This window comes from Colias philodice, chromosome 9, assembly GCF_061535455.1.
Source record: "Colias philodice isolate Cphi_HAF_F1 chromosome 9, ilColPhil1 Martin Lab GWU primary, whole genome shotgun sequence".
In the NCBI taxonomy this organism is placed as follows: Eukaryota; Metazoa; Arthropoda; class Insecta; order Lepidoptera; family Pieridae; genus Colias; species Colias philodice.
The window spans coordinates 6,779,942-6,807,539 of record NC_143094.1 but is presented as its reverse complement, the minus strand read 5'-3'; the positions used below and the strand labels follow the sequence as shown (position 1 = coordinate 6,807,539).

Below are 27,598 nucleotides of genomic sequence, written 5' to 3'. Positions count from 1 at the left end.
CGGCTTTGCACGGGTATAAAATAGATAGCCGGGCGGCCGGCCGGTACCGCCGCAAATGCTACGTCCCGCAATTTTTAAATCTGTAATATCTTCGAAAATATTCACTTAAATCATACGGTGTAAAGGGCCATATAGATCTATATTAAATGAACAATGTATTCAAGGTATTTAATTGGTTAAGGATTAATGCTGTATTGGTTAAAATCGCATCGAAAATTAGCCATTGTTTGTCGTAAAAAGTAAATGACAAAAAAAAACTTATTGTGGGTTATCCATAAGAGATAGACATATACCATCGCGGACTTTTCTGTAGACCTTTTCAATGTGTATAATACTAAGTACATTATTTTGATAAAACTCGTAGGGTTCAGCCTGCGTTTGCAATGAAAGCGGAAAAAATGTAATTTTTTACGACATCACATTAGAAACCTCAAAAATAACAGTACTTCTTCACTATTTAATGAATGTTATTATACATATAAACCTTCCTCTTGAATCACTCTATTTATTAAAAAAAACCGCATCAAAATCCATTGCGTAGTTTCAAAGATTTAAGCGTACAAAGGGACATAGGGAAATAGGGACATAGGGACAGGGAAAGCGACTTTGTTTTATACTATGTAGTGATAAAGATTAATCAATAAATTTTCTCCCCACTAGGGGGGTAAAGACCATGAATTTTTTTTTGTAAAATTACGAGTTTATGTTCTAAGTTCTTACCTGTACTGTCCATAACGATATAGAAGAATTTCCATCAAATCCGGGGGTAAATTGCAGTAAGACGGAAAATGCACCAATATTTGATAGAGCTAGGTTCTTGGGCGCGTGTGGTAGTACCGGCTCTACACCAGACTGTATGGAAGCAGATTTACGCGGACCTTCGCCGACTCCTGTCGCGGCGCTCACCCAAAAGTTGTATTGAGTACTTGCCTTAAATATATAAATAGTTTTAAAATCCGTACAAAATTAACAAACGTTTTACGTGTTTATTAAAGTTGATTGTTGTTAACAAGATTATTAAAATTTGATCTGATATTTTATTGCACACATGTTAAAGCTCACCTGTAAATGTTCTACACGTATACTGCTAACATTAGGAGGTAGCACTTCCTCCTTCAACGTTTCAGGATTTTCTTTAATTTGATAAGACAGTTTATAACCGATCAATACGCCGTTTGATTTCTTTGGCGGTGACCAGGACACCCGCACAGCACGGTCAGATATGTCGTCAAATTGTAGGTTAACAACCTCGTCAGGAACTAGAATAAGAGAAAATGTTAACATGTCATATAACACAAAACCACAACAATAACAAAGTAATATTGTAAGTAGTGTAAACTTACTGTCTTCCTTTGTTCTAACTAAAATGAAATCGCTACGAGGACCATCACCCGGTTCCGTGAAACATAAAACGGATATGTTATACTCGGTAAATTTCTCTAATCCACTTATAACTGATGACTGTTCTGTCAATGGATCCAATAAATTTGGAGGAACGCTAACGAGTTTGTACTCAATACTATTATTTTCTGCATCGTCCCATTTCCATGCTTGGATTTTGTAGCCCTGGAAGATAATCATTGTTATTTTAAAGGGGTGACAGACGTACGAGTAAGTACGCGAACTTGTGGCTCGACGACCTTTTTCGCTCGTGTATCACCCCAAGTACGCGTACTTAAAAACCGTCGAGTAAGTTCGTTGACGATCCAACATGTTTGAAATTTTACTCGTAGCTCGCCTTCGCTCGCACGTCTGTCACCGCCGCGAGCCGCGAGCCTAGCCTGTCTAGCTATAATAGGTGTTACTAAGTGCAAAAGTTCATCATATAATGGCTCAGGCATCCTTAAATTATTACGCAAGTCTTCCTTCTACATCGTAACTCCTTCATCAAATTTACGTGGGATAAACGCTCTCTTTTTGTAAGCCAGTTTTTTACCCACTTTTGCTGATTTCGTTTTCTTCTTTTAGTTTTATGAAAATAATCTAATATAATTAATATGAATGAATATAATATAATTGAATATTGGCGAAGGTATCTTTGAATCACGCCAAGGAAGTTTCACTCCTGACGCGTGGGCTCGGAGCACACGCTCTTTTTTTGTAAAGTACCCTCAAAATATAATAGTAAAAACGAAAATGTCCTTCAATTTTTGAACATTTGTTTTGTTAGAATGCTATTTACTTAAAAATTAGTGCTGGTTATTAAATTAAAAATGTCTATATTTAATTCCTGAATAACATAAAATTCCCTCCGTTGATGACATAGCGACATTCGATATCGGTGACACGCGAGAAGCTACTGACCAAGCTCTTGCGTGACGCGTGTGTCACCGACGTCGAGCCGAGTAAGTACGCGAACTTTAAAACCGCGATTTTAAAGTTTGTACGTCTATCAGCCCTATAGGGAACTTAAAATATGCTTAAGTGATTTTGTTTTACTATACTCAATGGTAAACATACCTGATTAATGCCGTTTATCTTTTGCGGATTGGGCGGTGTCCACCAAACTTTGATAGCTGTAGAATTATGAGCTTCACATCGAACGCTATCTGGAGCGGCTTCTGGCACACCTTCTTTTGTTTTTATCGTGAAGCTATCAGAAAACATTCCCAATCCTTTATCATTGTACGCTGCTATTTGAACGTTGTAATCTTTCCAAGTGATTAAGTCTTGTATGAGATAATTTCTCTGCGCTTCGTTCGTTATATTTTGATAGGTCCATGGACTGCTATCGTAGCCCTTTAATCGATATCTTATAACGTATCCCAGGATATGGCCATTTCTGTGTTCTTCTAGGGGAGGTTGCCATTGCGTTATAATTTCTGAAGACGATCTTGCCGATCCCATAAAACCGATCGGTGGACCAGATGGTGCTAAAATATGTTTTATCATAAAATATGGGAAACTATACACATCGAAACGCTATCATGCATGTAGTAGCTGTGTAGGCTTATTACCATAACGAATTAACATACAATCATCGGACATAAATCTAACGCAGGCTTTCATGCATATGAATTTTAAAAGGTTGTGGACGAAACATTTTGCCAACATAACATCACGGGTTGATATAAAATACAAAAATAATATAATAAAAGGTAAGACTTTTATGTGGTTTATAATAAGTTTACCAGAATATGGTTTTATATATCTGCATACCTTGGCAGCATATAATGTCACTGGCTGCTTGATCATAAGAAAAACATATTTATAATAACAATGATTTATTTCATTAATTAATGGCTTATAATTATTATGTTTATATTTCGTACAAAAGTATGAAAACAGAGTATACTATGTACTTAGATTACAAAATAAAATACAGATGGAGCATGTCAATCATTCATCGCCCTTGTCAAAGAAAATACGAAATCAAAAACGAATATAGTGCCACAAACTTATCTGACCCGGTGACAGTGTCACTGATGTCGCTTTCTTTTATATAAACAAAATATTCCGTAATGATTCCGTATGAAAAGTCTGTGAAAATGTGACATTTCAAAATGGCGGCACGTAGTTCCAGTTTTTGCCACCGGGTCAGATAAGTTTGTGGCACTGTACGTTCCTCCGCTAGTGCTATAGCGATTCTAGTGTCATGCAATACGTCAAAAGGGGTTTGATATTTTAGTAAAAAAATGCTGTCTTGTGATATTAAAACGCTGTAAACTTGTTCCCGAAAACAAACAAAAAGATAAAACATCGTTTTACAGATTTTCTGTAGATTATTTGGCTTATTTAATTTTGTATACAAATAATAATTTTACAAATACGAAGGAATTCAAAACTTCAACGTATGCTGCCAGTATTTTGAAAATGAATTTGCCATTTTTAGGGGTAAAATGGTTAAAAGATATTCGGGGTAGTGCTGTTGGATTTTTCGATCGTAAATGTGATTATTTGTATAGTGCAATAAAAGTTCATGGTCATTATTAGATTATTTTAAAAAGCATTATACATTTTTTTGTTAGTTACTTTTATAAAAAGCGTCGTTTTCGCTTGCGATTTAATTCATGTGAACACATGATGGATATGATGAAAATAAAATATCCCGCATTCTCGACTAAAAACTACCGCTATTCGCATTCATATGTTTTGAAAAATAAAAACTTTTTTTAATGTAATTTATTTAATAAATTTAATGTAATTTATTTAATAAAAATTGAATAAAATTATTTTGTCCATGTATAACTTTAGTAGATAGGTGATAAAATAATTTTTACAATATTATAAAATAATATCAAAAACCCGAATTTATATTAAAATAAAAATTAAAACATGACTGCTAATAATTTATGTAGCCTACGTCACTACCACCACAGCGTAGACAGAGACTCTGTCTACGCACCACAGCTACCTTCATAATTCAGATGATTGCAATGACACCTCATAAGTCACAACTCAAAATCGATCCAACAGTTTATACTGCAGGGCGTGTCAAAGAAATATTATAGGTACATACATACCTACACTCGAAAAACATAACCCTCTTTCTTCCGTAGTCGGGGAAAATTTTGGGAAAGTTTTCAATATCTGGTAACATAACACCCACACAGAAGCACCGTGTACGTACAGTGCAACGGCGAAATGACAGCACACATAGCTTTATGGAAATGACGATAAATTATTCGGTTTAGTTCGGCAACGCTCCATCTGTCTTTTATTTTGTAATCTAAGACTATGTATTAATTGAGTTCATGATACATATGTATATCTGTATATAAAATAACACACAATTGCTCTGTAAAAGTTAATCCTAATAAAAGCATACCTTCTTGCGGTAATGTCAAGACATCAGTGGGGTCTGAAGGAGGTCCTTCTCCCACGGTATTTACTGCCGATACTCTAAACTGGTATGACGTAGCCGCCTTCAAGCTTGTTAAGAGCACCCAACGTTGATTTGCTGATACATTCATAGGCTCTGTGACCCAATTCATTAAAGGGTCAGGCGTTGGACCTATAAATAAAACCAAAATAAGACGGTTTTCTTACAAACATAATATTTTTGAAGTGAAACTTCTTTAGCTTCGTTGAGTGTAAAATTTTAAGGTCACATCATAGCAATACGTCACGTCATGGAATATGGCGACGATTATAGCATCTTTGAATCTTGCCAAAGAAGTTTCACTTCTGACACGTGTGCTCGGCACACAGCTCCTTTTTTATCCTGTACTCACCAAATTCAGGAACAACACGTCGCTGTACGATATATTTCTGTACAGGCGAATTGCCATCAAAACCGGGCGTCCAAGAAACGTTGACAGCTCGCTGCGGGGTCGCATCTAGTCTCTCAGCCCTCACATTGGTGGGTGAAAAGGGCAGTTCAATGACGGACAGTACCGCGCGCCGCGTGTGATTGCCGCCCGGTGACGTCACTATACACTTGTACTCGCCCGCGTCACTAGCGCGAACCGCTTGCACTTGTAGTGCACCATCTCCCGAAACCCATACCCGAGAGCCAGCTGTCATTGGTCTGTAATGTTTTAAGTGATAAAATGAAGGGGGTTTCAATGCCTTAATCGATATTATTGGATGATACAAAGTACCGAAAGACATATTAACTACTGAATGATATTATGACATATTATAACTGATTTCTAAGAACAAACAATTGCTAAATAAATAAATAAAAGATAATAATGTGTTTTATTTAAAATCCGATATCTGAAGTAGCTAATGGCTTTATCACAGCATTATATCTAGATTCTAAAATACATAAAAGTACTTAATGGTTACATTGGGGTGGGGTACGTTGATAAACAATAGCACTTTTGGTATCGTTATCTTTAACAACTAACGATACCACGTTAATTTTTTGTTTCAATTGGCATCTTAGCTCATCAACAAAAATCTCCTTATAAAATGTTCTCAATAAAAAATCCTTTTAAATTATACTCACTGATTGTTGTGAAACCAATCGATGTTATACTTGACGTTTGGATCATTTGATACTTTACACTGTAACGTTGCCGTGTGTCCAAGTAGAACACGAGTATCTACCGGTGGGGCTATTATTTGAGTCCTTACTGCAAAATACATAAAGGTTATAAGTGATGCATTAGCCAATACACATTTTCAAAGATATAACAGCGAATGTTTACCAAGCACGGTGAGGTAGGCTTCTCCCGAAACATTGCCGGCTTCATTAGCACGATTGCAAGTATATTTCCCAGTATCCGCCGTGGTTGTACTTGTAATTAACAAGTCACCTTCCTCCAATGCTTGCAACCGTCCAGACAAATTTATAAGTAGGGAATCTGAAATTGGGTCAAAGTTTACATCATTAAAATTATAACTGCATATGGTACGTCCCAAGTCTTATTTATTCTACGCCACCTAGTTTTAAGTAGTATGTCTAGATAGTGCAATTAATACATTGTCACGTATAAATCATATGTACACATATTAATGAGAAACGCTTAAATCTAAATGAAACTACAAAATCAAGCTGTGACAAATCTTACTACCGCTACAAAATGTACAATAGCACACTATCTATTCCACTTAAAATTATTACCTTTCGTGTGAGATGTGTTGACGTGAGCGGGATGGTATGACTAAGCTAGTATCAAGTGAAGTCATGAATAAGAATGCAATTTCTAGTTAACAGTCATTAACAATTATCACATGTTTTAGCCAATTGTTATACAATAACAATTAATGAACCTATAAATAATGAATGTACGCAACATTTTTGCGTGTGATGATTAACGATTTGACAACTATGGGTATGGAATGATATACATGAAATATTGTAATTAGTTAGCTTACCATTGAAGTACCAAGTGACGTTTGGTGTAGGAGCCCCCACGGCTCGGCAGGTGATCGTAGCGTCCTTGCCATCCAAAACGGTAAGATTGGTCGGCGCACTTTGCATTATTGGCGGAGAGGCTACAAGCCACACAGTACAGTTAGTACGAGCGCTACATTTGTACACTATGAGAACACTTCTTTATATCTATATTGATTTGCGATTTAAAAAGTTACTAATTTATTGGAGACGCATTGATTTCATCTTAATCCGCATCATCACTTCATATTATTACGTTTAAATCGCAAAACTATTGGGTTAGTTCTCACACAGCGATTAGGTGTCAAGATAAAAAATTTAAGTATATTATGTACGAAAACTGCATGCACTAACAATAAAACCAACGAAATATGTAGATATAATTAAAACAGAATTAACGCAGCTGTGATATATAGGAAAATCTTTATGCATTTAAATTAAAATGAATAATGGTTCAATGGTAATTATATGAAAGTATTCCGTAGTACGAGTACTGAATATAAATCTTTTTTTTCCTAGTGAAAATGACATTATTGGCTTTCTCCAAATGAGAACAATGCTCATGATATGATTAAGTATGCAAAGAAAAATGATAATAGCTGTCGCGAGATATAAACTTCGATTTCAATTAAATAAAATTCATGCGAAAAGAACGAAATTGAATCATGCTATTTAATGGATTTATTTAAGGCTCATAATTGATATGTCGCTGATATAATAATATAAATAACCTTGATAATGCATCTACATCGGTGTCGGTGAAAAATTAAACTCTTAAAAGCAAACACACTGTGAACAAAAAATCTAAAATCTATAAATGTGCAGGGAACCACCAACAAAGAGCTTACTGCCAGCGTCAAATTTAAAAGTTTTTGCTTTTTTATCAGATGTCCTCATTCTTATTAACTTCATGTGACTGCGACGAGTTCGGGTAATATCCATCGCTGTATTACAGTAGTCATTAATAATATTCGATGAAAAATTATTATTATAGCCTAAGTAATACTATTTAGATAAACTTACTTTTGATTCTAAGCCAAGTATAAATAGAAGATTCTCCAGCTTCGTTATTTGCGATACATTGATATATTCCCATGTCTTCCATTTTTAGATCGCTTATAAGAAGGGACCTGTCTACTTCGACGCGATATCTCCCGCCACCGTCATCTACATCAGCGTTATCTGGCTCTCCGGCATCAGCCCCAACACTCGCAATTTTCCTAGCGTCTTTATACCATGTAATACCCGGTAGAGGAATGCCCTGAACATTACACTCCAATACAATCGTACTTCCGTATTCGCCATACGTTTCGGATTTAAGATTAGTTAACATGACAGGCTTCTCGAATACCGTAACACTTGCAGAAGCAGTCACAGTGGCGAAGCCCCCCGTCTTTAATCTGGCTTGACACATATATTCCCCGGTGTGTTTTAAATTGGCCGATATGAGACTTAATGTTCTATTCCATTGGTCATTTAAATCGTAGGTGACTCCAGCTAGGTCGATCAATATGCCGTCTTTGAACCATAACGTTTCGAGTTCATGAAGTGGTCGTGCGTTTGCTATGCAGTAAAGGTTTGTGTACTCTTGACCTTTAATTATCTTCGTGTCTTGCGGTTTTATAATAATTTCTGGGGCAATTTCTCTATTGTCGTCCCCGAAGACATTTAATTGGATATATGGACTATTTTCTACTTTACCTAATTGAGTATTGATCGCTCGTGCTCTGTCGAAAAGCAAAGATATCAGACATTGTAATTATAACTGTCAACAACATACAAAAATTGCAAAAAATAATATAGATTTGGCTCCTCATTACCGATATGCTCTTTGATCATCTTGCGATGCACACAAAATTACAAGCTGGTGTTTATCAGTGATAACATATTTCTGATCGTATCGCAATACACCATTGACGCCGTTTTCATCTTGCCATATAACAGATGGAGGTGGCTCCGATGCAATGGGTGGAAGGTTTAGTATAGCAGCTTTTCCAGATTCAACAGTCACTAGTGTTTCAACGGAATTTTCAAAAACTCCCATATCTGCAACGTAAAATGTTTTAAAACCATATCTCATTAAAGAACCCGGTCGGGTACGGGTCTATAATGAGAACTTGAATGAAATTCATTTTAAAATATAATGTACATATTTGAACAGAATGATATGTGGGCGAGGATTATATAAAAATGAAATGTAATTTTACATATTATTTTGCGTAGATTATTAGAAAATTAGTGTGATATTATTTATGATCTTCGAAATCTTCATAATATACATTATTCAGATTATAATTTTTATAGACTTTACGTTAAGCTGTTAGCTGATAAATAAATACATAAATAAAAAATATAATTATAATTGATAGATATGTATGATATAAAAGAGTACTCACATGCGACAACAATATTATTTTTTTCACTAAATATCGCACCAACATCATTCTTTGCTATACACTGATAGGCTCCAGCATCTTGTCTTTGTGTATTTTGAATTTTATAAAAAAGTTCAGAAGAATAGTCGCCTAGTGGCACACCATTTTTAAGCCACCTGTACATCGGTTGAGGAATACCTAAAAATAAGTTTAATACGAAATATGTAAAAGTTCGAATAGAATTGCTTTGCACCGGAGTAAATTCTTTGTTAATTTTGTTTCAATCCTTACCTATTGCGGAACACTGTAATATCTTTGTTGTGCTTTCTCGAACTATGCTATTTGAAGATGATGGTTGCATTGTAAACCGTGGTGGTTGCATTTGTGCTGAAACAACAAAAATTCTATTATAAGATTTTATTATAAGATTTATTTTATTACGAAATAAGCCCGAAAGTGGGAATTCTTAGAGTACTGTCTGTGTAACTCGCTAGATTTATAAAATGTTTAATGTCCAGTTTTTCTTCGATGATTGCTAATATGATGAAAATTGGAATTATTCAATTATTACAAGTAGACGTAATTAGATAGTGTGATCTATAGTGGACTAAGTTGAGTGACCGTAGCAAATGAAGGGGATCGGCTGCAAATATTATAGCTATATTCATTGTACTATGACTTTGTGTAGAACACAATACAAATCAAATAAATATAATAACTATCTGTTTCACTTATACTACGGATTTTAGGAACCGTTCACGTGCCTTCACTACGTGTGTTTTAATACGCACTTGATTTAATTAATTAATTAAATCAAGGCAAAATGTAGGCTTTTCTTTCATTATAAAAATCAGGTATAAAATTAAATTTATAACTGATTATTTTATTAGATACCTACTTCACGTTTAATTTTTTCTAAAATTTACACACATTATACAACTAGAGGCAATTCGAAAATATTATAATGATAATTGCTAATTAGCAATATTCGGTGCGTACGTTACGCGTTAGTCACATCTGCCACTTTTGTTTTTACATCCAAATCAATTTTAGATTCCGACCAATGCTTCCGACTAATAAAAGAATGTCGCAACGCAACTTGCGTCATCAACTGGCATATTATTGTGAACGTGTAAAGATGACTATGGGAGAGATTGTTCAAACTATTAATGCTCTATAAGTCTTATATGATTCAATTTCTAACATTCGTTAAGAGGTTTTGTTGACACAGCTAAAGAGCAATGCAGCGTCGCGCCGTATATTAAGAAGTTGATCGCTTAAGTGGCTGTGAAACACAGCTCATTGACCGAATTTATTAGCATCACGACATGATCACGACAGACCGATATTTGAATGTATAATTGCAGTTTTGAGCCTTATTTACAACGATATTATTATAGAAAGCTGTTTAGTGTTTTTGTAATTAACAAATCCTAGAACATTTTTTAAGTTTTCACTGAAGGGTTATTTTCAAACTTCCACCTACGAACCAAGTTTCGTTTATTAGCGCAATTGACGGTATTATTAACCAAAACAAAGAAACGAGTAAAAAGCACATTTGTTTCCGTGTTAACATTGCGTAAAGCCATATTGATAGCAGTTCCCTTAACATCGATACGGAACTAATAATTTCACACGTTCTTAGCAATGATCGTAACATATTAGGTATAGAGATTTGAATGGGTTTGAAGGTGGGATCCTTTTTTCTTCCGATATAAATTTTAGTTACATAAAAATATATAACCACAGATATATAATACTATACTAGATAAGATTTATATATCAGGCCCATATTGGTTTTAGTCGGAAGTTAAAAAGGATAAAATTTGAACGCGTTTTTTATGATCCTAAATGCTATGTGAGGGAGATATTACAGTAGTCAGTAGGTATATCTATTTGGATCTTCGGATAGAATTAACATATCATAACATAACTCTATATTAATACATAATATGTAGTTGTTTTATATATAAATTATATTGTTTTGGATGAAATTCTATGCAGGATATATTGCGGGTTAAGACAATAGCTTGTTCAGTATTCGTGCAATGTCATATTTATCCAAACACAATTTAACTTACCCAATATATCAAATGAATGATGATAATACATGTTACTGATATTTGAATAGGCAACAGCAAAACGATGGAGTAATTTAAATAAAAATGAGAGTAAGAGGTAAATAACTAACGTTCATGAAGATATAGTTTATTATTACGTTTAGAAAGTTACTTAATATTAATGTAGAAAGTTACAAATATGTAAAGAACCACGAAACAGTGTAACACTAATTAATGATTTTACGGTGGATATTATACAACATTCCATGTTCTGGCTAATGTTTCCTGATTCAAATAAAAAGATTATATTGTAATGTCCGGGAAGCGGCATTTGTTTAGATGTTCTATTGATTGACTGCATTAAAGCTGGCCCAGATAAAAACAAACAAGTAAGACTGTTTATGAATCAAGAATCCACAAACTAAAAATAGGAGATTTTAATTATTGTTAATGCTTTATTATAATTGAACAATATTTTGGATTAATATAAATAAGATAATGTAATTATTAATATACACATAATGCGAAATTCAGCAAAAATAAAGTAAATCTGATATTGTTTTTATTTCTAACAGCAAATTATTCAGGATCCACGTCTAATGTTGTATAATGTATATAGGCATGAATTTTTATTATATTAAGAGGGAAGGAGCTCAGGAAGAATACTTATTAGTGCCGTTTATCCACACATACGAAGCCTTTACTTCCCTTTCTAAGAGCGGAACATAGCTATCGAGTGTGGTGATAACGAAAAAAAATATTGAAACAATACCTCGGATGTGAAGCGGTTACGTTATAGTTAATCTAATTAAATATTTACATTAATTCATAGTTGTTCAAAAATAGTTTTAAAACAAAGTTAATGTTTAGATTAATGCAGATAGAGTATACAATTTGTGTATTTTAACTAGACCAAGGGCAGACACGGCAGATAGTTTTATCCCATGTTTCACGCAATATAAATACCATGAATCAAGCTATTGTGCTCTTGGGCGTTAATAGGGTGACGATGAGTACTTGTAATCAACATTGATAATAAGTGATAAGATATGACGAGGAACGTTACGCTGCAGCTGAATATGTAGGTACTTTTTGAATAACCTAGTTTCCTAGTAAATATTTGAACTGTTGTTAAATCCTTGGATATTTGAAACAAACATTCTGAAAATACCGTTATACCCACGGATAATAAGGCCACCGATTAAAAAAAAAAGAGAATTTTGATAGGAACACAAGAATTGCTTGTGTTATATCTTAATTTTATAAAAACGAATGAACCTGTTCGTTTTATATCTTCGTCTGAATCCGCATATTCCTATGCAAATTTAGGAATTTAAATCTGCTATATCTGATTTCCGTCGCAATCTGTAATATAAAAATAAAGAAAATAATGCAAATAAATTTACTATTGATAAAAAATATTTAATGTATATGGAGGTGAGCAACCTAAGTTTTTACGCAGCATTTATCGATACTTCGTAGAATCAGGAATATTGAAAATAATTTATTTAGGGGTATCGTATGATAGAGATTTGCTGTCTAAAGATATGTACATAGAAATCAATAAACGATATCTTATATCAAACTCAGTCACTTTTTCAGAAGATCATCATCAAATAGTCATGACTCATGAGCATAGAATAGTGAAATACGAGTTTGGTTTCACGTTTACCAATACAACGTACTTAATTATCCGAGGTAGTAAATTAAAGTACTCAGTAGGCACTTTAAGTACTAAATGCCATATAAAAGCGAGAATCGTCTGAAAATAACTCTACACCACACAACTAAGCTCCATAAAAAGCTTTACTATTAAAAACTCAGTTTACTCGAATCGCGTGTTTACGTGTGTTCATAGTATTTAAGTTAACGTAGTTATCGCTACACTTAAATCGCTTTGTCTGAACAATCTAACGTTTAATAACTTAAGGTGGAATAACTCGTACGAGTTTGTGAAATACTATTTTTTATATTTATTTTGCATTTAACTAATGCGATTGTTATAACTTTATGAGCAGGGGTTAAAAGAGAGACAATCTTCTAACCGGGTCAACATTCATTTATTTTCGTGGAAAATTTATATTTGGATTCACATCTGTCATCTTCATGGATAATGCGTCTAACGACGAATTTTGTTTGTCATCGTCACGCTTAGATGAATTAAATAGGAGCCCTATTTGCGAACACATAGTTAGGTATCTACTGTAATAAGTATATAGTCTATGGTATCTACTATGTAAAAATTATAATACCTAATACCGTTCACGTTCAGAGATATTAGCCGAAGATCAAAATAAATTTGTTGAAGGCCGAGATGATAATAATAAATAAAATAAAATAAAATTCATACAAATTACAATATACGAGTATCAGTAACTATGTACGTACATCTTTTTTTATATCCAAAAGTAATTTTTTCGAATGCTTAGGGGAATTCTTAATTTCCTTATTTTACTAGATTTTTCTTAAGGGTATCGTGACAAAACCAAACGTTTATCTAGAGAAAAAAAGAGCGCCAAAAGTGGTTTATCGCAGATAAAACCAAAACTAAAAGTAATTACACAAAATGCTCTGACAAATATCTTGCAAATGTTTTAATATAATTGTTTATGAAAAAAAAATCATAATAAGTATTACCATGTCAAGTAGAAAACGTAAAAGTGTGAAAATTAGAGCTAACTTGGTGATTTTTTTTTATCGAGTAAATTTTAATATTTTATGTTTTTGATTAAACAGAATCGTTGAACATATCATCTAGTTTGATATATATTTTATTTTTTAGATTTGGTCTTGCATATTACACGTATCATCTAATAGAAGATTGGTTATTTTGCTTTATGCGCCCCCTTAATATGTATTATGTAGTGGCTTTAATTTAAAAATGATTAAACATTATAAAATAAGCAAAATAAGTATGTAAAGTAGATATGAGATTGACAAATTAGCATACCATAGATATTTAAGTTATTTACACGTTTACAAAAGCATCTCAAAGTCTAGAACAGAACTAAAATGCCAGTTTTGGCTAAATGCCAATATTTCAACTGTTTCGCAAACTTTAAGTATTTACGTCTCCATTGTCCAAGATTCAATCAGACATCCTCGTTAAATGTTGATCTTATATCTATATAGGTATTTTATCATTTAGGAAAATCAACAATCTCAATAAATAGCTAACGTCGACTTTGTTCAGTTAAATAAATGAACTCATATTTCGTAAGTTACGTTTCCTTGGTATGAACAAGCGGCCTAATTTTGTTTCAGTTAAGGCTTAAAGGAGAATTGTTCCACGAAGTTTGATTATAAAACAGTAGAACGCAGATGTTTAATAAAATTTGTTTACGTTTACTTTTTGCTTAAAGTTAATTAAACATGCAACTTTGAGCTATAAAGCTGTACATGTAGCTTGTTTTTAGATTGAAAACAAATGCGATCATTTGTTTTTGGGCACATTGATCAAACATATAAGGTAATTACTTAAAACCAAACATCTCAATATGTAAAATGCATTGAGGCAACTATTTCGAAGTAAAGGAGCGTTTCCGTTACGTGACTCACACCAATGGCACGTAACGCCGCTGCTATAAGACCACTAACATACTAATAGAGAGCCACAGAAGGCCATTTTTTATTCGACGAATTCTTAAACTATATCGGAATTTCAATCATGTATCGTGTATAGTTTGTAAGAAATGAAGGAAAGTAATCAGAAGCTAGTGATGATGAATGATGATAAATAGCCATGTGAAATGATTTTATAATGACTTACATTTTATGAGTAGAGTCAGGAAACAATAAATTGGGGAATAATTGAATGCGTTGTATACAGAGAATATTGGATAACATGGTTTGGTCAACAAACGATGAGAACCGCTCCCGTTGCTTCCGCTTGTATTGTCTTCTGAGTTTTGTATATTTTGTACTCTAATAAGCCGGTTGCAACTTGTGGCTCGCTAGTGGCCAGTTACGCCGGTCGCTAGTGTAATTCGACCTACCACACCCGCCGCGTACTCTTGCTGTATTGACCAGAGAAACCTTTCGTCATCGCATGCTTTGTTCGCATGTAGAATGGAAACCTTACAAGTCATTCATTTGGACGTCCCAAGCGATACAATACTTTTTTATTGTTAGCTCAAAGAGTAAAATCATTTGAGTGTAATGACATACACAAAATTTAATTACCCGCATAAATAGGTGATTATAAGTTTGACGTTATCCATATGTAGTATTTAACCACAATTAAAACACAGATTTGCGATAGCGGCTTTGCTGAAACTGCAATGTTGCAAAAGTAAATTCAGCTCGTTGGTTCGGTAAAATTAAAAGGTCAGCCAGATAGTGGTTTACCGATGAGAAGATATTATAATTGCAGCAGATAAATATTATACGTTATGTTTTAAGGAGACTTTTTTGAATTTTCATTCGTAATTGTGAGATATTAGCCTTTAGACGGTACGTTTCAATGTTATATTAATGTTTTAATGCTTTTAAGGAAGGTCACAAAACAGACCGACTTTCTATAGATTTTTTATTTTTTATTATATGATAGGGAAGCGCTTGGCCACGATCTCGCCTGATGGTAAGCCGATACGTGGCCTAAGATTTTTCTATTTTAATAATAAGTAACAACATTCTCAACATTAATCAAGTGAATATATAGCAACCGAACACATTAAGTATATAAAAAAAATAAAAGCAACCAAAACTTCATCCTAAGCATTAAATAAATCCTCAGGATACCGTTAAAGCCTAAAGGATTTATTGCAATTACAAAATATGTACGTTCATGAATCATCCCGTTACAATTTAACCCAACGCCCAACGGTCACTCGCCAAGTAACTTAGGCTATGTAAGGTACTTTCTAGTTTTTATTATACAAGGTAGACAGACATGTCTTATAAAGACTAGGAAATGTATGAAGTTATCGTCTTGTAGTACCTATATAGGCTTAATATCCTTAATTTTTGAAAGGAAAATTTCTGAGTCTTTAACAATTTTTGATTCATGACGCCTTTGTTTCGTATTAACTCCATTATACATAACTGTTCTTCTTCTGTTTCTGGGAAGCGCAATACTGTGGTAATGGTACAGAAAATGTTAATAAAGTCTTAATAAGTTTATCTCGTTTACAGCCTACCTTGGACCTTATTAATTTCGCTCAGATAAGTTTTTCTTAAATCAAGGACAGGAAAAACTGGAAGGAAATCGGAGAGATTTTAACTAATATGTGAACGTAGACGACGGATTGCACTTTTTATTAGTACTAATAACATAAAACTTTTAAAAAGCAATTCAAACAACCTGTTAATGTCGTACCTATAACATCATTAAGCTTACTCATGTATGAAGGTAAGATGATATTATGTTAGTACTTGAATCGCTAAGTATTGACTACACAACTATTGACTTAAATTATATTTTCCGTGTTTAATGATATATGTTTAAATTAGTGCGAAACCTAGAAAGAATAAATATAAATAAGTAGACTATAAATTTTCGTCTATTGTAGAATATTATGTACCTATTCTGATAGAAAGCATTTCTGTATGCCGACTCCAGAAATCCAGAATTGTCACTCCTCGACTTTCTTTGTGGATCATAAGCCACACTTTGCATAGGCCAACCAACCCTCTGAACCGTGCCACGTTTGAGAGTAAAAATAGAAATTAATCGATCCTATTATTCGTGTCAGTTGTTTCAACCTCGTCAGGCTCAATTTAAGTAAGTTTAATATTCTTTCAAAATCCTATGCACACAAACACCGCATGATAACGCTTAGTATGGGTAATGGATATTGGGTATTTGGGTATGTCATACTGTATATTAAATGGGTTGTTAATTTCCGAATAATAATGAGCGTTATATTTTTAGTTAAGTACATATTTGATATAATAAAACAATACTAATCCGAAAACATGTGCTTTTTATGGAAGTATTGATATGTTATAAAATTTAGCAGTAATATTATGTATGATTTTTTTTTATAAAATGTTATGAAGTTCATAGGCGAAGAACTTGTAACAAATTTATTTCATTACATATACTGTATATATTAATAACATAATATGGTTATTAGTAATTATTACATAAAAACTAGCGGCCCGCCCCGGCTTCGCCCGTGGTACATATGAAAAATAGATGTTGGCCGATTCTCAGACTTACCCGATATGCACAGAAAATTTCATGAGAATCGGTCCACCCGTTTCGGAGGAGTATGCAGACTAACATTGTGACACGAGAATTTTATATATAAGAAGAAGATATACATACGACGACGTAATTTATACCCAAGGCTCGAGTATCTACCTATAGTAATAAACGTAATGTCATTTACTTGATGGATATGAATTTCTAATGTGAACATGTTACTACCCAGCTACTTAGCTTCTTTAATTATCTTAATTCAATTTTGCTTTAAAATATTACTGCATGCATTAACCATTGGCGTGTTTTAAGTTCTTTACTCTCAAGGTAAATAATAAGCACACTTGAAACGGCACGTATACTTTGATGTAGATGGTGCATGAATACTTTAATGCTAATAATAAAATAAAATACTTAGTTACTTACCACCTCCAATTAATGATCAAGTATAACGTCACAGTATAAAATAGCAAATTGTTTTGCTCATAGCCATATTTATAATTTTCTATTTTAAGCAAATATATCATATATGAACCTCTCCCTTCCTTCTATTATAATTTTGAGGTAATTTGGTAACATTTTTTAAATGAAAGATTAATCAATATTTTGGGAATTCTCAAAAAATAATTTTATAGACTACAGGCCCGTGTTGAAAAAATTATGGGTCATTTGACCCACCAGGTGACCTATCTAGAACGATATAAGAGCATAAAATAATAAGATTCAGCACTATGACGTCACTTGTAAGCTGTCCACCTGAGTGCAGATGAGAATTCGAAGGTTCAGGTAGAGATTTTCTCCCCTTGTCTCCATGATTTTTGTACGGCGTTGCGGAATAATTGATTAAAAGTAGTATAGAAATAGCATGACACAGATGCCGTACAAAATCAAATGACCAAATTTACCCCGGCAACTGTCGAAAAATAAAAATAAATTCCGACTTTGTGGACCACAATTTTTGTACGGCATCTGTGTCATACTATTTCTATACTGCTTTTAAGCCATTATTCCGCAACGCCGTACAAAAATCATGGAGACAAGGGGAGAAAATCTCTACCTGAACTTTCGAATTCTCATCTGCACTCAGGTGGACAGCTTACGAGTGACGCCATAGTGCTGAATCTTATTATTTTATGCTCTTATATCATTCTATATAGGTCAGGTGGTGGGTCAAATGACCCATAATTTTTTCAACATGGGCCTGTAGTCTATTATTAGGTTCATAAAGAACAGGTTCCTTAAGATTTGCAAACAATAAATACTAATTATTTAAATGAATTATATGTAACATCGGCTACTTAGGGCCGATTTTTCAATGCTTGGATAAAACTTATTCGTCGAATAATGTATAAAACTAACTACCATTTTAAAAACGTATTCTAATTGCCCGTATTTGACAGTTTACGTGACATTTTAATATTATCGTGTAATACTTTATTGGACGGATAAGTTTTATCCAAGCATTGAAAAATCGGCCCTTAGAAACATAAAGTGAATGATTAATTCCATAAATTAAGCAAGACTTCATTAAGCTTATTACAATTTGTTTGCTATTGATTAATCACCCAGTCAGAAACGTTGCAAACGGTATGAACTCACGGTTCCCGTAAAGTGAAAATTAGCAACACGTGCCCTTCATTCCTTCTCAAATAAATTTTATGGTGAATTATGTTTGCTTTGTTGCGGGTGGAGAAATAAAGTACATATTTATAACAGCCAGTTAGTTAGTACAACTCACTTATTCCATTGGTCACGTTGTACTAGAATAACGTGGTTATAGTAAATTATTATATCATTATATGATTATAGTGACGTAGGTAACCCCGAAATAAAAAGCAAGACAAATTCCAAATAGTGTAAAGTTAAGTAATTTAGATGTCTATATTCATTTTATATTGACACAACCCTCGTCCATGCGAATTCTATGAGGTGGTCTCTGCGCCATTTCACCTTGAATAATAAAAAAGGGTTGCAAATTGGGTAGGTTTACTGGTCCGCGGAACCGCAAGTTTGAATTTAGAGGCCCGATTTATTTTATGGTAATAAAACGGAATCAAAGTTGAATTGTCTGCATACTTATTAATGGTAATAAATATTTTAAAAATAAATTATACTTCAATTACTCTTAAAAAGACTTTAAAACTATTGTTTGAGCATTTCCGTAAACAGGGGTTAAGTGTTATCATTTCTCAATTATCTATTTTACAAGTAAATGGCGATAAAACAATTTCAATACATAAGTAGAGCAAGGGAGAGAGAGGCATTGAACCTTAGCGTACTGCGATACCTCATTGCCCGTATTTACTCGGGCGGCACACACGTTTTAATATTAATAACCCCCCATACAAGAGAGCTCTGGCAGCTGCTTCTGAGCGCTACTGAATTTGTACCGAGTTGAGACTGGAACCTTTATGAACGATGTTTACCACCGCTCGCGGTCGCCGCTGGCTTGTTGCTCTAAAAATGCACTTTAGAGAGCACTTTAATTATACTACCAGTAATATACTGTTAAAACATAATGCTGTTTTTCAGTATCTACTCTATGCAAATAAATTCCACGCCTTAAGGCTGCAGTCTAGCAAAATTGCGTTTTCAACAAGTTATTTGACAATTTTTTCCCGGCTAATGAAATGATAAACTGAATTTTTTTTTCTTGTTTATCAATTAGTGTTATATACGCAATGCGCGTGAATTTTTTCACATTTATAAAGTTACTTTATGTTACCTTAATCAGGCCTTCAAGATAAGTCTCTTTCCCCCAAAGACATTTCGAGCTAAGTTTGTGCACTCACTACGTTGCAACCGATTACAATTTACACAATCTGATCAGCGCATTATTATCCTTATATAGTCGTTATTAAAAACTGCTGAATACAATTGCCGAAAAACTTATGATTTTCTTAATTAGAACGTTATAAATTCATTAAATTTCCCATTTTTTGCCTTACAAAATCTATTGATAAATACTGCTAAAAGTTATTTTTTCCATTAATTTATTCGAGGTGGTTGAAGACCAATGAGTATTAATCCTTTAAAAAAATTTTTTTTTGAATTTTGATAATTCTTTAAATATTAAAAAAATATTTAAAATAATCAGGAAAAATCCTAGCGAATTTCTTTAGTCGCGCTCCTTGGGCCGGAGCGTTCTGACGTGTGCTCTACGCTCGATTTTCCTTCATGCCGAAGTGAAAGTTGCTCTACTTCATTAAATTTAATATTTTTGTTAATTGATTATTTTTATCTTAGTTTTGTGCAAATATTCGTATTTTTAAATATTTGATTTCGATATGGAAAATAAACGAAAAAAATACGCGTGTAACTACTAGAAAAAAAATTATTTTCGAACATAAAGTTAATGAAACCAAATAGATTGCAAAGGTGATTGGCAACAATTTCTTTATTTTACGGGGTGCCAGTAAAGGGATGTATATTTGTTTAAAACTAAAGTAAGCTCATAAATTTTCTTATAATATATATTTTTTTTGAAGTCCAAAAAGGTTTATTTTTCGTTTGAGAAATACGAAATATAATATAAACTTGTATTGAGAACTTGAACTTCCCAAGTTCATCCGGGGAAATCCCCATACGGGGAAAATGATTTGTTTACTCCAAAATTATATGCCGAGGTGTTTTAATTTTTTCTTCTAGTCATTTTCAACGTAGCGGCATGTTGTTTGATTATTAATTTTGTAACTTGAATACAGGATGTTGGTTTTATATTCTGATCTTACAGACGCGCTGACAAATTTAGTCCGCCATTTCTAGTTTAGTCCACCAACTCTAAGTACCAATATTAAAACGAATGGATTATCATCACGTCATCAAAACTCAGATGTAATGGAAGATCACAATAACATAGAAAATTCAGTGGGTGTTGAGAACTAAACAAACACAAGTAACAGAGACGCGAAGAATAAAAAAAGAGGACGAAAACGATAATTCGTTAATGCTTTCCCTTTTCGACGTATTGCTAGGATACATCACCAATCTGCAATAAACAAAACTGATGATTCCCAATTGCTGATTAAAAATGAAAAACAAATAATCGACAACAGTGGTGAAAATTTGCTGATCACAATGAAACATCCTTCAGATGCAGCATGTAGCAGATTTACTCATTTAAAATGTATCGGTGAACAGCGTAAAGGAGAGGAGGACAGGAAAACATTATGAATGTGGATGGTGGATTGTATACAGGGTGTAATCGTTAAGTATGTGCAGGCGATTATGACGTTATTCTTGCAGGTATCAAAAAACTTAAAACTGATATCGAAATTACTTTACCTAATGAGCAAAATGACAATAATAACTTTTTAAAAGTATAACGAGAAATATCTAAAAAATTTACTTTATACACTCCCATATCAAAAAGGGAAAATAGGACTAGTAGAAGTTAAATGTCTAATTCCGGCAAAAGACATGAATGCGGAAGATGCGGTTAAAAATAAAAAAAATAATATTTGAAATACAATGCAAAAAATAACACTTTTGAAATACAAATAAGCAGACTTCTGCTTCTGCAACGTTTAGTTGCAGAAGCAGAAGTCTGCTTATTTGCTGTTTGGACTGGAGTGAATCATTTGTTAAAAATAGAATATATAAAAAATTATGTAACGTTTAGGCAAAATAAAATGATGGACCATTATCAAGATTTTACATAAATTGCCTACTGTCAGAATTGATTGATTCGAGACTTCAGCATTCGATGCCCATCAAGGACCCATATCCTATATCATTCAAGCGATTGAAAAAAAAAATAAATCCAGTGCAACCGATAAAGCATCAGAATGCTAGCAAAAGATTTATTAGGTTTATCAATATAAATCTATATATTATACATAATATAATAAATCTGTAGAAGACGCGAAGACCGACATCCGCGCGGACGGAGTCGCGGGCGGAAGCTAGTCAGAAATAAATATCTTTTATTTTCATTTGCGTATTTTTCTATTTTATAATTTTTTAACACAAACATTACATTTTTTTATTATAGACAAAATTTGTTTATCCGTTTCTGAACAACTTTCACTAAGAAACTTAGGTCGAAAAAAATGTATAGAGTTATGCATTTTGTATGGAAAGGTTATTTTTTTTTATATTTCGTCCAAATTTATTTGTAAAAGTTGATTAGTTATATAAACATGAAGTTGAAGATATCAATAGAAAGTATTCGCAAATTTTGTGTACTGATAAAAAAAAATCACCCGGTGTAATTTTCACGAAAATTGTTTCAAATTGTCATTTTTGGTACTTATTACGAATATTAAATTATGCATACGAATGATTTAATTTTTAACAATTAAGTGGAGCAACTTTCCCTTAGTACATTTGTATTATTTACATATAGGATGACAGGATGCATTTGTTTGCACTACTAGACCAAGCCCTTAAATGTTGAGAAAAAAATAAAACATAGATTAATTTTATTTTTTCTTTTTCTATATAAAATGATACCATGTATACTAGGTACATTTAAGAAAATAAGAATAATTTCGGAGATGGTTGGCATCGATTTTCATAGAAATTTTACTTTCGAAGCGACAACCACCAGGTATTGATGCACTTTTTTATTGAATAGAAGATACGATTGACTGCATTTTTCATAATCATTTGTAATTTTTTTATCATGATTTAGATATCTTATTATGCAGAAGCAGTTGCAATCGTCTATATGTACATTTAAAAAAAAAAAAAAATTAACGAGTTACGAGTAAATCGTAGAATACATTATGTATATTATATAAGGCTATCGAATAGTTATCCATTTTTCTGCGAATAGTTAATTCTAAACTATAAAAAGGCGTAAGTATATAAAAATTCTCATTCATTACATATACAACATGTTAAGCAAGAAAATGCATTGATGTGTACCCGCGGCACTTTTGCGTTCGTGCTCCTGAATGCATTTTTGTTAGACGGCTAGGTACCTACTCATGTCCTTCAGCGTTCAAAGAGTTATTCCGTCATAATGTCTCATATTACACATTACTATGTTGTATCGATATGTTGCCCTATGAAACGAGCAGAATAAAGTACAGTTTTAAGATACAATTTTACAATTTTCTGGTTCCTAATAAATGTGCGAAGCGAACCTGATCTGTCTGGAATGTTGCATAGATGCGCGAAGTGGCTTTTTGTTCCCTATGTCCCCATTAAACAGGTCTGGCGCTACGTAGGTACTTAAGTTAAAACAACATGAATGTAATAAGTTAACCCGCCACATAATATTATTATACTTTACTCAGTTCCGCTAGGCCGTAATTCCCACCTCTGGGAAAAAGAGCATGTACTTTAAAAATGTTTGTATGGCTATTTCACGTAAACGTAGCCGTGATAATATCTTTATACGTGCTTACTTGACCAGTTTATATTTATTATTATTGATGCCATTCATTTTACGGTTTATTAGGTGCTGTTTGAAGGAAAGCGAAAGAACATTAAGTATTTATTTATTTATTGAAATAATTTCAGTAAAGTGTATGATTTATGTATTCATTACAGTAAAGTCGAAGGTTCGATCATTATCAATGCTAATTGCTAGCAATACAACTGTATGGCTAAGTGCCTTTTAGAATTCCTTTCTGACGCCCATACACCCGTCATAATTTCAAGCTTTGAGATCCTTTTGTAAGGGATATCTGTCATAGTTTTCCTTTTCTGCGGTCTAGCTTTACCTACTTGTTTCGTTTGGTATAGTTTTTAGTTGTTACTAAGCATCCTTTGTTTTGTGGTTGAAACCTGGGAGGTTACTTAAAACATCAACATAATACATTTTATATCATTTAATTATAATTAATATTCGAATATAAATGTTAAGAATATTTTTAACGCTTTTCAATAAAGTTATTTCTGTTAAATATACGATATACATTATCATGATTATTTAAAATGCTTCTAAGATTATGTGTACTTAGAAATGAATGTTGCATGTTACTCACTTGCATGAGCAAATTGTCGCAGTCTGAGTTCTGACGTTAATAGTCATTGAATATTTTAACACCACTTTAAGTTAGCTAAGTTCATTACGTATTATGATTGAGTTGTGTTCAGCTCAAACTAAAGTAAAGGTACCTGTCGTTAGCTACGGTTCTTATACCCAAAAGATTCTATCGTTTCTTCAAGTGCTCTGGGGAACAAAATACGTTTTTAAACAAAACATTACATAAGCGCGGCGGCTTGAAGAGCTGCGGAAAGCGTGCAAAAAAATCCCGTAAAAAAAGCATTCATAATATTCACATGGCATTCGATATGTTATCATGTGTCTTGTTATTTCGATTTCTATGGTTATCATAGTTATTGTATTTAAGTAATTTTGATATAGCAAAGAGGAATAAAACAAAACATATTGCAAGATTTCGCCTCACAAAGACATCAATTTCAAACAATAAAAGACTTTTTCTGGTGCTTATTAACACTAAGTCAACTCAATCTTCTTCTTATCTTCTTATATATAAAAATGAATCGCAAAATGTGTTGGTAAGCGCATAACTCGAGAACGGCTGAACCGATTTCGATAATTCTTTTTTTATTATATTCCTTGAAGTACGAGGATGGTTTTTATGTAGAGAAAACGTAAACATGTACCACGGGCGAAGCCGGGGTGGACCGCTAGTGATATATAAATATATGTATAATGAGGTCACTTAGTTTTACATAAGATCTCATTACGTTTCTTAGAATGCGGTTGTCTGTATTTTATACTAGCCTTCCGGCCGCCGCTTCGCCCGCTTTGTCCAAAACTTAACAAATTATATGCTAAAACCTTCCTAAAGATCCATGCTATAACATTGGTGAATATAGAATTACAATCGGTGACTATGTTTTTGTGTTTATCACGAACAGACAGGCAGACATACACATTACGACTTTGTTTTATATATCGTTCTTTTGTAGCAGTTCTTTAAACTGAAAAATCTAAAAAGGATCATATTATGTTATAAGTTTTTCAAACAAGTTATTATTGAAAAAGTCATATATACCTGTGTAGTGAGTAGTTTTGTAAGGATGATATTAAATATTCCATCCTAGGTTTATATTATATGTACCTGTATATATGTCACCATTATCTGGTTGAATCTGCTATTTGCTTGAATGACAAGCGCGCGCATTCATTATATGGCGACATTCAATTGAATGACCAGGCCGAACATTGCTTTAAGCGTCACTAAATGTCCAGTTAATAAGCGGATTGTAACATAGGCTCCCTTTGTAGGGAGCAGATATAACGCGGCATTTTGTTGAATTACTAGCTCGTATTTACGTTTTTTCATAACGTCCACAAGCAGTCGGTTGCGAGCCGACGGGACCCCGCAAAGCTCCTAATTCTATATACTCGAACCTAGTTAAAAATAAAAAAAAGCAACAAACCTAACCTTACCTACCCCCTTATCCAAAACAATGAGCATGCTAAATGGCGTTCAGTCAAGACGTTGAATGTTACATTCAACAACTTGACGATTCGTTCTTTCTACTTGTACAGATGAGTAAAGTTGTAAGTAAATGTAGCAAATAAATTCCAAGTTCGTTGTTACTTCCAAATATATAATATTTAAAAGTTATCAATTTCATATTTTAAAAACGTTTAAAATATTAATAATATTTTAAATGTTAACAAAAATATATTTAACTAAAATCGTTGTATTAAACGTTCTTACTTCTTAAAAGAAGGATAAAATCACCCAGTATGTTCACAACTTAAATTTTGAAATGTCTATCTTAACGCATGTTAGGGATAAACTCAAAACCCAAATATTCTTTCTTCTCCTAAAAGAAGCAATTTGATTCATCATAACATGAATTTTAACACCAGTTTGGTCACAGCGCATCTATTTAAAAATTACAAGGCTTACCATCTTTATGCATCTAGTGAACTTAAAATTCTTAGATATTACTATTTAATTTTAATTTTTATATTTTATGAACATTGTTTGGTTTTTGCTTTACAATCCATTTAAATATATATTGTACACATAAACATAAATATAAGGTTAAAGTTGTTTCATTTCTCTAACTTTGTAAGTTTATAGATATATTGTAATGTTTATAAAAAATATATTTTGTAAGCAATACCTTTTCTATTCAAATAATTCAAGATATTTTTTTTAACCTTGAGATCTTACATATGACTCACCTTAATTATAGCAACTATAAACATCTTTATTTTTAATAACTTACCTAGACTGTCGGCTGATGAAGTTATTTTTATCAAGCAGGCAAACATTAAAAACATTCCTGTTTTCAGTGACATTTTTTTCCACCGCTCTAGTTCTTCCATAACACAAGACCTTTATTTTGTAGCAGCTCGATGAACACAACTTTTGTTTATCGTAAAACAACAAACTTTTTTATGAAACACTAAGTTTTCTCTACACCACCACATATTACAATGCGTTGCTAGGTTCTACATTCACCACAACAATAAGGATACGTTAGTACCTGTGGGATTAAACTATACCATTAGCCAGCAAGGTACTAAAGTTCACTCAACTTTATATTATGCCCTATAAAGTAAGAAACTAATAAAATTAAAGTATTTTCATCATTTTGTAACGGATTTATAAATAATCTTTAGGTTAAAACACGCTCACTTGTTTTTAAAATACTTAAAAAACTTTTGCTAAAAGTTCGAAAGTTTTTAAAACTTCATTTCACAATCTTTCATTTGAAGGACGCTCGACTAGTGCGTTGAGCGTTCCCAGTGTTGCACCAACGACATAACATTTTTGTACTGTGCTCTCACTCCGTGTAGTGTACCTAGTTCGTACACAGTTCAAATTCGTTCTCACTTTGACAGAAAAGTACCGTTCCTCTACAAAGATTTTCATTCATTCATAATGTATAGGCACATTTCATTTTACTTTTAATAGAAATAGCAGTAGATATATTATATAATATATTTAGAGGAAAATTATTGACCATAATTAGTATCAGTAGTTTCTTTTTGTAAAAAAATTACAGAAAAAAATATTGTAAATCTATATATGTATTGTAATATTAACTGCAACGCGTCCGGTAATGGCTCACATATTTTTTTAATATTAGATATAAATTTATAAAGCATTTAACCACAAACTAAAAATATCATATTCAAGGTATGTATATGAATTTAAAATTATAAGTTCACAATCATTCACAATGAACGATTTGCTACAACAAGAAATAAATGCAATTAGTTATTTTTAAATTAAAAGTCTCATATATGTAGGTAATTAATGCTAGTACTAATTTAATA

At 32.8% G+C, this 27,598-nt stretch overlaps 1 protein-coding gene across 4 annotated transcripts in view; it reads right to left on the bottom strand.

Moving 5' to 3' along the window:
• The window catches only part of sdk (sidekick cell adhesion molecule), a 38,192-nt gene extending 11,086 nt beyond the window's left edge, over positions 1-27,106 (bottom strand). For 2 of the 4 annotated variants that reach the window (XM_089699207.1, XM_089699209.1), the window contains exons 1-14: positions 26,542-27,106; positions 9,454-9,549; positions 9,184-9,360; positions 8,608-8,833; positions 7,811-8,514; positions 6,769-6,888; positions 6,099-6,254; positions 5,897-6,023; positions 5,175-5,470; positions 4,769-4,954; positions 2,461-2,873; positions 1,344-1,566; positions 1,063-1,259; positions 721-930 (exon numbers count right to left, since the gene is read on the bottom strand). In XM_089699207.1, the coding sequence (XP_089555333.1) occupies positions 721-930; positions 1,063-1,259; positions 1,344-1,566; positions 2,461-2,873; positions 4,769-4,954; positions 5,175-5,470; positions 5,897-6,023; positions 6,099-6,254; positions 6,769-6,888; positions 7,811-8,514; positions 8,608-8,833; positions 9,184-9,360; positions 9,454-9,549; positions 26,542-26,641 (3,231 nt within the window). In that variant the 5' untranslated portion in view covers positions 26,642-27,106. Of the gene's footprint in view, positions 1-720; positions 931-1,062; positions 1,260-1,343; positions 1,567-2,460; positions 2,874-4,768; positions 4,955-5,174; positions 5,471-5,896; positions 6,024-6,098; positions 6,255-6,768; positions 6,889-7,810; positions 8,515-8,607; positions 8,834-9,183; positions 9,361-9,453; positions 9,550-12,775; positions 12,799-26,541 lie in introns of those variants that run through there. The other 2 variants (XM_089699208.1, XM_089699210.1) reach the window with 2 other exon arrangements.
• Positions 27,107-27,598: the final 492 nt, after the last annotated feature.